This window comes from Rhinopithecus bieti, unplaced genomic scaffold (genome assembly GCF_001698545.2).
Source record: "Rhinopithecus bieti isolate Rb0 unplaced genomic scaffold, ASM169854v2 scaffold_21, whole genome shotgun sequence".
In the NCBI taxonomy this organism is placed as follows: domain Eukaryota; kingdom Metazoa; phylum Chordata; class Mammalia; order Primates; family Cercopithecidae; genus Rhinopithecus; species Rhinopithecus bieti.
This window is the reverse complement of record NW_016802842.1, coordinates 4,548-16,170: the sequence shown is the minus strand read 5'-3', so window position 1 is coordinate 16,170 and position 11,623 is coordinate 4,548. Positions and strand designations below refer to the sequence as shown.

At 40.5% G+C, this 11,623-nt stretch overlaps 1 protein-coding gene and 1 pseudogene across 2 annotated transcripts in view; one reads left to right on the top strand and one right to left on the bottom strand.

The window, feature by feature from the left end:
• Positions 1-10,066, bottom strand: part of OGT (O-linked N-acetylglucosamine (GlcNAc) transferase) — a 31,702-nt gene extending 21,636 nt beyond the window's left edge. The window contains exons 1-3 of one of the 2 annotated variants that reach the window (XM_017869291.1): positions 9,795-10,066; positions 6,850-7,030; positions 5,160-5,403 (exon numbers count right to left, since the gene is read on the bottom strand). In XM_017869291.1, coding sequence (XP_017724780.1) covers positions 5,160-5,403; positions 6,850-7,030; positions 9,795-9,831 — 462 coding nt within the window. In that variant the 5' untranslated portion in view covers positions 9,832-10,066. The remainder of the gene's footprint in view (positions 1-5,159; positions 5,404-6,849; positions 7,031-9,794) is intronic. The other variant, XM_017869973.1, reaches the window with a different exon arrangement.
• The window catches only part of LOC108526892 (suppressor of cytokine signaling 6-like), a 5,241-nt pseudogene continuing 3,642 nt past the window's right edge, over positions 10,025-11,623 (top strand).

The window sequence follows — 11,623 nt, the reverse complement described above, 5'->3', positions numbered from 1 at the left end:
AAAAAAAAAAAAAAAAAAAAAAAAGAAAGAAAGTGAAATTCTGTCAACTGTGCCGAAAAATCATCATATATATGATTTGCTCTGGAACTATATTATGGTTTCCAAAATCAGTTGATTAATTCTACTGATAAACAGCTTTTGTGGTTGTATAGTATCATCCATCAGGTGAACCAAAAAGTCTGCCAACAAAGGACAGGCTGCCACACAACAATCTTACAGTCAGCCATACTGGGTCAGTTCCATGATCTTCCTGACTCAGTACTGTCCCTCAAGCAATGACTGATGTTCTAGAGAGTTAGGTTGTCTCCCATCACTTCGAGCACAAAAGGCTAATACTAATCCTCAAAACATCAAAGGTACCATTAATCTTATTTGACTTCTCCTCTAATTAGTCTGAGCACTTTTTAACACTATACTCTCAGAAGTAATGAATTATATAATCTTGCTATCTACTTTGTATGGCTATGTTTTTTCTAAACTTAAAGGGTTACCCCTGTTTTGGCAGACCATGACTGTATAATCCAATCCATTCATACAAGCTCCTTCTACTACTTGATAATTGTGGTTATATACGTTTGGACTTTTACCAATTCCTATGCCTTTTCTAAGCCATAATAATCAGAAGTCTTGCAATAATTCTCCAACAATGACTGTAATGGCCATACATAGTAGCCAACCAATGCATAATTTTATTACCCTCTAGTTTCTATGAACTGTTGGATGGATGCCACTTAAGTCCTGACAGTGTATCTGTCTATCTATATTTTGTTGTTATCATATAGATCCATTACAGTATACTAAATCAAGTTAACATAATGCTCATAGTTAAAAATAGATTATCTTCAAGATTACTATAAGATAATCAATAAGACAGTTTTAGAAAAAGCTAAAACGTCATATTAATTGTAACGGTGAAATCCAATTCTCCTGTCTGGGGATCCAAACCTATGTGCATGAACAGCTAATTTCTAGAAAACGCAAGGGCACCACCATTCTCCCAACAGTTCAAAACCTAAGATATCACTTCTGCTTCATCTATCAAATCAAAACGTTTTTGACAATTATATTTCTCAAAACTAGCCCATTCTATCCAATCCAGGTTAATTCATTTCATGCAAACTGTTATTCAATTCAATAACATGCCTGGAACTGTAGGGAAAAGATATAGAATCCTTATCATCAAGGGACTTAAAATCTATGTGAAAAGACAAGGCACACACTAAATGCCCACTCAGTAGTAAAGAATTTTAAGAGAATTAGATGATGAGCTCATAAGAAAAGTTTAAGCTGGGCCTTGAAGGATGAGAAGGGTTTTAATAGACAAAGGAGGAGGGCACTGTAAACAAGGGAAAATCGTGAGAATAAAAGGAGATGGAAATGAGTAAGAGTGTCCTGTAGAACTATTCCTCCTAAGATTGCATCAGTTTCCTGCCTTTCCCCTACAGCCTCCCACCCCACCAGCCACAACATCTAGACACATACATACATACATATGAAGTAAAATCAGGTCGATAAAAACCTACAGTAATTCTCAATTGCCTCTCAAATTAAATTCAAACTCCTCAGCCTCTCTATTCTTTCTAAATCTTCCAATTGACTCTCCTCTACTACATTCACTTCTTGTTACTACTTGACTACCACTTCAGCCAAGGAAGTCTACTTGCTATTTACCTTCCTACAGAATGCTTAGGTTATAAGCACCCACTCGAGGAAATCTTCTGATTAATACTCTCCAACAATTATCATCCGAGGAGCTTACACCATTTTTTCCTTTATGGGTCAGGTCCTGTCTTATATTATAACCCGCCAACTTCAACCACAACACATCTCCCCAATTCCTAACAAAGCATCGCATACACAATGAGCACTCACGTATTTAAATATGACATTTGCACAGCAACCTTAACAAAAAGCAGAACAAAAAGAATCGAAATGTATGGTTTTCTACAGTGCAGCTGTATAAGTGAGGCTCAGCAGTAATAAATAACATGACAGGAACACACATGATGGCCAGGATGCCAGCAGCTCTCCGTTCTGTGCATCCACAATCAAAGCACAAGCAACAAATTCAACAACCTATAGATTCAGAAACTGACCTGTTTAAAACAACTCGGGATTATAGCCGTTACACAAAGGACAATTTTATACATAATTTGTAAAAGGAATTGCCAGGTATAGGCAACTCTAGTTGAGTCATCATGTAAAAGAACATGTGCTGCCACTGCAAGATGCTATCTGCAATAAGATCTTCAAATACAACAGACTGGCCGGGCACAGTGGATCACGCTTGTAATCCCAACACTTTGGGAGGCTGAAGCTGGCGGATCACCTGAGGTTAGGAGTTCAAGACAAGCCTGGCCACCATGGTGAAACCCTGTCTCTACTAAAAATACAAAAAATTAGCCAGGCGTGGTGGTGGGGCCCTGTGATCCCAGCTACTTTGGAGGCTGAGGCAGAAGAATCGTTTGAACCCAGGAGGCAGAGGTTGCAGTGAGCCGAGATCGCACCACCGCACTCCAGCCTGGGTGACAAGGGCAAAACTCCGTCTCCAAAAAAAAAACACGACAGACTAAAATCTTACCAAAATTATGAAAACACCCAACATTATAGAAGATAATTCAGAATGAAAAAAATGAGATAGCTGTGTCAAAGATAATTTCTCTAATCAAGTCACAGAGAACTTCTAAATTGACGTATCTATTAACTTAAAAAGTTAAACACTGTTGAAAAGTCACCAAGGTTACCAAACATACTACCCTAACATTCTACTCTTTCACTGCTGCAAAACCAAAATAACCTGAGTTTCTTTAACCATTTTTCATAGAATGCCAACTACATCTATGATTCAGGCCCACAATGTACTAATAATGCATTTAAGCACTGTCAACAAGAACATAAGGAACAGACGCAAGATTCTACCAGTACTGAATTGACAACAGGCATCTGACAGTAAGTTTAAATCTAGTTAAGACTTTAGATATCCTGAAATAAATTAAAATATGATCACTATGGCACATTTAGTTGAAATCAAGGGAATTTGCACAATCCCATTTTCATTCTTATTGGTAAAAACAGTAATAAATAAATAAAGCAGCACCTTCCACTAGAAGGAAACATAGAACCAGATGAGAACACATGGCCATTCAATGCATTCAAGAGGTAATCCCATGATTTATTTTAGTACTATCTCACTTCCTTGGTAGGGTACAACAATAAGCTTCCTGCTAACAGCAGGTTAGATATTAAATAGCATGGTTCCATCTCTCACTTTAGTTTTCCTTCTCAACATACTCCTACTGCTTGGTACACTATCAGTAGCAATGACTGCTCTGCTACACACATAGGCAATTGGAAATCTGAGCCAAGGGCATCAGAGTTAAAGATGGCAAGAATCACAGCTGTGTAAGAGAGTACACTATCAACAAGAGTAGAATCAACCTGATTAATAAAGGGAAAGAACTTACTGTGACAACTGGGTACAGAGGTGAGCCCTGATCCCTGGGAAAAATGGGGTCCAAGGCCCAGTGGCAGCACATACTTTTTGTGGGTAAACTCCCTAAAACTTTCTGTGGGTAACTAGCTAGATTAGTATTGCAATAAAACTTACAAAAAGTCACTCAAATGTACATATATACATACTGAGTGTCTCTGAAAAGACAGACGAGAAATTAGTTTCATTTGCTACCTCCAAGAGTGCTAACTGGAGGTATTCACTGTATCCATTCAAAAACCAATAAATTTAGAAGCTGGGTGTGGTGGCACACACCTGTACTCCCAGCTACTCTGGAGGTGGAGGCAGGAGGATTGCTTGAGCCCAGGAGTATGAGTACAGCCTGGGCAACAAAGCAAGACTCCATCTCTTAAAAAAAAATTTTTTAAAGCAATGGATTTTTTTTAAGGACATGTTTAAACTCTCAAAATTCACTACAAAAACTGTTAATAGATGTCATCATGAAAAGTGACTTTGGATCTTTGAGCAAACTACTAAATTCAGTTTTAGTTTCCTAACCAATAAAATGGAGATTAAGGGACAGCAGGATATGATCAATGGTTTTTTGATTGTGCTAAGGGCTGCTTTGATGGGTAGGTGCCCTCTGGGCACATTATCCCACTTTTATTTCTTTTCACTTCAACATTTGCTTTGAGGATATTCAGACTCAGGTTTTAATATCTATTAATACTTCATTACTAGCTTTGTGATCCCAAGAAAGCACATAACCCTGAGTCCATGGTTTTTTTTTTAATTGATAAAAATCAGAAATAATATCATCTATTTTAAAGAATTATTGTGAGGATTAACTAAGACCAATGATTTGAAGCTGTCAGTAGAGTGACCACACAGACTTTCAGTAAATGGTAGCTAAAATAAACTTAGCCATTTCCAGGTAGGTTACAAAACTGAATGTTGACAATGCAACTTGGGAACTTTTTCTAGATTTCTGTAACCCCACTATCACTTACCTCTTAAGTTTACATCTACTCTCTCTAACTACATCATAAGTTCTGAGGGAAAGTCTTATGCTTTTGTATCTTTCAGAGATCCTAAACACAGTATGAATTTAAGGTCTGCCAGTTGAGCCTCACTTGTTCCCAGAATACATCTGCAACTTAGACAAAAAAAATTTTTAAACTAATCAAAAGCCCAGTGTAAGTAGTATCATCTAAATTCTATCACTTCTAATTACATTGAAAGAAAAGAGAATAGGATATTGAGGAAATTTCGTAGCCTAGTTTCCACATCATTCCATATAGTGGCATCTTGTTTTAAACTATTTTATATTACAAATTTTACAGATTAAGACCCATTATCCACAATTCCTTGAAAATCAATTAACTTGCAAACACTTACCAGAATTTATTCAAAGTTAATCACAGCAGAAAAAAAGTCATGCGCCCTGTACTTTATAGGTGTTATTTTAAAATTGATGTAGTTTCTTGCAATAAGAATTTTTATGCTTTTTAATATAACTTGCAAAATAAAACAAATATTTTAACATAACGCAGACCAGCTAAAAGCAATTTCACCATTTTAAGTACATAAGCATTTCTAAACTTTTGACTTTATTCCATGTGAAAACCAACTTTAGTGTCTGAAATATCACACTATGTTTCTTTCTGGGTTTCTAGGAAGGGAAAATAACCACTAAAATTTTACTCACAGGATTGTACTGAAGAGCAGAGACGTAAGCTTGTACTGCCCCTTCCATGTCACCCGCTGCTACCAAGGCGGCTGCCAGGTTAATATAACCATCGATGAAATCAGGTTTGAGACGCAATGCATGTCGATAATGCTCAATTGCCTCCTGCAACTGCCCTCTTTCCTTGTACACATTCCCCAAATTCGAATAAGCTTCTGCCAGAAGGGGGTTCTGTTTAATTGCCAGAGTGCTAAAGTGAGCAGATCTGGAAAAGGTGAGAAGTGTTAATGCATGGGTATTCACATTACAGAAGAGAAGGTATGGCCCATATGCAACTCAAACAGTTTGAGACCTGCGCTATTGCTCATTATATAATACCTTATCTTTTAACTAGTGCATAGCCAGAAAAATTTGGAAAATCAAAGATTTTCAAAAGTGAAGGTATTCTACATTTCAAAATGAAAAGCTTTTTCTTATTAAACAAAATTACTGGCTGGGTGCAGTGGCTCACGCCTGTAATCCCAGCACTTTGGGAGGATCACCTGAGGTCAGGAGTTCGAGACCAGCCTGGCCAACATGGTGAAACCCTGTCTCTACTAAAAATACAAAAATTAGCCAGGCATGATGGCGGGCGCCTGTAGTCTCAGCTACTCGGGAAGCTGAGGCAGGAGAATCGCTTGAGCCTGGGAGGCAGAGGTTGCAGTGAGTTGAGATTGCTCCACTGCACTCCAGCCTGGGTGACAAGAGTGAAACTCCATCTCAAAAAAAAAAAAATTTTTTTTTTAAATTCTAACTAGGGTCTTGTTACAAAACTACCACATTGGCTGGGCTCGGTGGCTCACGTCTGTAATTCCAGCACTTTGGGAGGCCAATGCGAGCAGATCACCTGAGGTCGGGAGTTCAAGACCAGCCTGACCAACATGGAGAACCCCGTCTCTACTAAAAATACAAAAATGAGTTGGGCGTGGTGTCGCATGCCCGTAATCCTAGCTATTCGGGAGGCTGAGACAACTGAATCTCTTGAACCTGGGAGGCGGAAGTTGCAGTGAGCCGAGATGACGCCACTACACTCCAGCCTGGGCAACAAGAGCGAAATTCCATCACAAAAATAAAAAAACACACACACACACATTAGAAATCACAATCATTAAGATGAAAAATCTCGTTTTCCATTTGTTAAGATTTAATGATGCATGTCTTTAAGTGTCTAAATATGCCAGAATGACAATTATTAAAAGGACAGGAACACAAATTCTTCCCTTTTGATTAATTCAACTGATTAACTAAAAGCAACACACCATAACAACTTAACGAAACTTCAGGTATGCATCTCCTGCCACAGCATACATAAACACCATTTCTGAGCATTTCAGTCCCTCAAACTGACAGGTCTCATGAAAGGGAGACTGGATGCTCAGATATACATTGATAATAATTTATTACCTGAACAGAGTCTAGAAAGCAGCAGACCCAGGTAGAAAAATCTAGAAAAGGTCCCTAGTCATACTGATAATATAACCACCACCACAAAAGGAAGGAGAAAAACTGGCAGCTGGGCATGTCACAAGTGGGCAAGAGAGAGCAGATGTGCGTTGGCGGCTCAGCTGAAACCCGGTACTGGAAAAATTTCAAGTTCAAATATTTAAGTATCATTTTTCAAGCTCAGCACCCAGAGGCAGCAATCACGAGCAGGTACCCCCACATCTCCTACCTGTCCAGCCTTCGACACTGGAAGTGTATAGATGAAAGTAATAAAAGCACACCAGTATTGTCTGGCTCTTGTCTCCAGAGCTGCATGCAGTGTCTTTCAGCTGCCTCAAAATCTCCTGCCTGATATTCTCGATGTGCCAACTCAGCTAACCCTTGGAAGGAAAGCATACGTTTCGTTGGTTCTGGAGAATCATCAAAACATTTGAGGGAAGGAGGGGGGAAAACAAAAGTTAGAAATGTAAACAAAAAAATGTAAAATATGGTATATTTAACTTAAAATGGAAATGCTTGAAACTATGTAAAGCACTAGAGTGTTCTGCACGTTATTTATATCTCCAAGTTAACATCAAGTGCAGAATTGACATTTTTAGAATTCACCCATTAATACTTTCCCAAACTAGAAAGGAATATTTACTTCCATATGAGATTACATTTTATGACCAAAAATACTTTGTACTTTTAAATTATAAATCATAGGTAGCATCTAAGGATTCACCGAACATTATTCCTTATATCTTAGTTTACATACAGAAACAAAATATTAAACGTGTGATTTGCAAGGTCACAAAGACTTAGTAATACCAGAATAACATATTGGAAAACTTAACATTTTGTGCCATATTTCAGGTTGGATTTGTGGAAGTGGAGTACTGGTAACAATCTACCAGTCTTAACCTCAGTGAGGACACCAGATGTGTTAACTCTTTAAATTCTATCAATGTGTTTGTGTATTTCACAATTTAATTATTTAAAAGGACAAGTAGAAACGAGCCTAAGGAAAAAACCAAAAAGTCAAAGTGCTATTTTTAAAACAGCTGATAAACAAGATGTTTGTCATTTGTCAACAACCAAAATAGTTAAAGGGGTCATCAAACACTTTAAATAAAGACCCAAGATTTTACTGCTCCTCTACCATCCCAAACTCACAAGGAGACTAAATTGGCTAAATCCCACCCACGTTGGTTTAGCACTAACATTTTCCAAAGAGCTCTGGTATTGACTAAAGGATTAAGACAGTGCAAACAAGCCTATATAAACCAGGCAGTTATCTGCAACTGCAATGGTCAAAACGTTGGGGAGGAGGGGGGATGGACGCTAAAATATATTTGATAAAGCACAACATAATGAATAAATAAAAGCACTTTGCTGCAACTGACTTAATCCAGATACATCAAGATCTTTAAAGGATATAGCTAAAGCCCATAGAGGGGAAAAAAACTGCTTGTCACAACTGTAAATACTTAAAACTGGGAATTCGACCGTAGCACTTCACTAGCTGGTTGAAATGGGAAACTATGGACAAATTTTTTAATTCTACCAAGGTTAAGGTGACGAGTTCAATCTTGAGCCCAGCTCCCCAATCATTAGAGCTGTTGAGTGTTCTGGATACTGAGGAAAGCAAAGTAAATTTCCTGACAGAATGCACAGCTGACCACCAACACAAAGAGCACTGAGACTGGCATCCACATCTGGGAGAGGTTATCTCTCTAACAGAAACTAAAATTACATTTTAGCTAAGTTTCTAGAACTTCCTAACTCCTTGTTTTCACACATTGTCACTTTTCAATGCCGCTTATCTATTTTAACACTTGAAACGACAGCTTCCTCAAATAAAGTAACACATTAAAAAGGGCAAGCTAGTACAGAATCTTAAACCTTTGAAAATCACGGTGGAGAAGTGGGGAGAGGGACACGGACTAATTATTAATCCCACTCCCTACAATTACGGATAAGATGCTATGGACGATTCACCTACTACTTACAGCACAACTTCCAGAAACAGGAACTAAAACCCTCCACACATCTCAACTGAGAAACAACCAAAAAATAACCTCGCGGGAAACCTCAGAAGCGCAGCCCAATTCCCCACCCCCTTCCGCCCAAATCGACTCAATATGGAAAGGCAGCTGAAGGACACTCCTATAATTTGGTTGTTTTCGTATTTTTAGTACCAAATGCTCGCGACTGAATTGTCTAAAAGGGCAACCGCCTTGTACTTGTGCAGCTACACTCCAGTTGCTTTACAAACTCTTCAAGCAGGGATGGAAACTTAAAAAAATATTACACCCTGTGAATAAAGAGATGCTGGGCTAAAGAATGGGGATGGCAGACCCAGAGGCGGCGGCGGAGGAATACATCGAGAAAGTAACACAAAGCGAGAATTGGGCGGGCAGGGTGGTCAACGCCAAAGCAGCAGCATCGGGGTGGTTTCTCCCCCAAGGATAGGAAGTGAACAGTAGGGCTGGCAACCTCGCGAAGGGAAGGGTGTGGTTCCCTCCGGGCTGAGGGCTGCGGTGGAATTGAGCGGTGGCAAAGGAAACCCCTGGAAATTTCCAATCTAAACTGGGACCGCTCAACCGAAAGAACACCAGAAAGGCACTGCCTAGCGGGGTGCTGCTCAACGTCCCCTCTTCTCGAGGTGACTTGTGGCACCATCGACGAGCTTTTGCTCGTCCTCGGGTGATGCAAAGTGAGGATATGATTACATCGGAACGGCACCCCCGCCCTAGATTGGCAGAGAAGGACCAAATCTGGCTAAGGGGAAAAGGCTGGAGGGGGAGACGGAGGGGAAAAAGGAGAGGCGAAGAGCTGGAATTAGGGGAGAAAACCGCTGCAAAGGAGTGAAAGGGCAGGGATTCCAATGCAGTCCATTCCACGACATTCTAAGCGCGCACGTGTGATAGAAGCGCCCAAAGAGAGTGGAAAGCTACAACATTTACGAAATAAAAACAAAGCAAGAAAGGGAGCAAAAAGCAAGCAAGGGAGGAGGAGGAAATGTTCGGGAAGCGGACGACAGCGGAAAACCCGATCTACTACGAAAAGCTCAGCAATGTCACTGATGTAATGGGGATGGTTCGAGGTAAGGGAGGGAAGGAGTGATACAAGGTAGAGGACGGCGCGAGACCCCAAGGGGGCATCTGCCAAGGTAGAACGGGACACCGGTACCTGTGCTGTCGGCCACGTTGCCCACGGAAGACGCCATCAGGAGCTTCTCGAGGGAGAGCAAAAAAAGGTAATTGGTCCTGCTGCCGCCACTACCGGCAAGAACGTATTTGGAGGTAGTAGTACAAGGGCAGCAGCCGTAGCAGTGCTCTGGAGGGCTTCAGCGGCGGCAGCAGTTACAGGCTTCGAACCCTGGGAACTCTAGTTGGCCATCTACCTAGTACGGTCTTGAAATGGCGGCGACGGCTCCTCGGCCGAAACAACACGGGCCGGAACTACTTTCTGTTACAATCAAGTGCCCGCGCGGAGGTAGCCGGTAACCAGCGCCGCCAACAAAATGACTTCAAGCTGCAAAGTCGAGATTCCATGTAGCCCTCCGCGCAGCGCCCATTGCGACAAACACCACGGTGGAGACGGCGCATGCGAGCAGCCCTGTCAACCTGACTCGCGGTTAGGGCACTCTCGGGGCGGAAGCGGCCAAGTTTCTTAAGAGTGTAGCGGAAGGGTAAAAACAAACAAACACACACACGGGAAGAATACATTTTTGCCACGGCGATAAAGAAGAGTCTGTTTGTTACTTAGCAGGTGGTGTCGTTTTAAACATAAACGCCAAAGGCGTCTAAAAAAGTTTGTCAACTTTATTCGTACAAAAACGGATGGTTACGACTCTCACGATCAATTCCGATCCAGTCAATTCAGAAGATTGCCTCGCAAAGACAGCTGCTCCAAACGAGGAGCGAGAGGGTTCCGATTGGAGCCGTCTTCATTGTGACTCGGCCATCGATTTCAGCACTTCGATGAAAAAGACTGAAACTTTCACAGGGCCAGTTGAATGGAGACACCTCCAATGTTGACCGTATAGCCTGAAATTTCAAAATCGTTTTGGTATTCAGAAGACTCCTCCCCACAGTGATAGGGCAAATGCTTAATAACTCAGGGACATGCCGGGCGTTTGCACTCCGAAGGCAGCCATAAAAATGTTAAAGGTGAATCATGTTCGTCAAAATTCATGACTCTCCTCCGAGTTGTGACTTCATTTCAACCAACTAGCTCTGCGGATTGTCACAATCGGCGATTCCACTGAGCTCAAAGCAGATCAGCAATGATAAATGAATTCACTTGCCATCTGCCTAAACCACACGTCTAGATTTAGTCATGAATTGCCTCCACTTCCTTGAACAAATGGGTTCTTATGATCCTCCTGCAGTTTCAAGTCTACTGTTAAGACATTTTGTCACATTGGCATTTATACCTCACGTCTTGTTCTAGAAACGATTTAAGGTAACTTGCCACATCAGCAGGAAATTATTACAAGCCACTAGAGGCTACAAGTTGGATCTCTAAGAGCCTTTTTATTTCAAAACGTCCTTGATCTAAGAAAGCAGGTCAATGAATTTCTTCAAAAAGTTTTTGTTAGGGGGGAGGGATAGCATTAGGAGATATACCTAATGTAAATGAAGAGGTAATGGGTGCAGCACACCAACATGGCACATGTATACATATGTAACAACATATGTAACAAACCTGCACGTTGTGCACATGTACCCTAGAACTTAAAGTATAATAAAAAAGAAAAAAAAAGTTTTTGCTACCTAGCCCCTTCACTACATTTTTTGATAAACTAAATCCTCAAATTCTGCTTAAATTTCTTCAAAACAATCAACAAACAATTAATTATGGAAATAAGCACAGAGAAAATTCATAATGCTAATTTCTTCCATCCCATAATCAAGAGTCACATCATGCAGTGAAAAAGACAAAGATCACTACACAAACTCCCCTGAAAATTGGGCACCAAACTCTTGTAATTTGATTTAATTGGTAAAACCTCC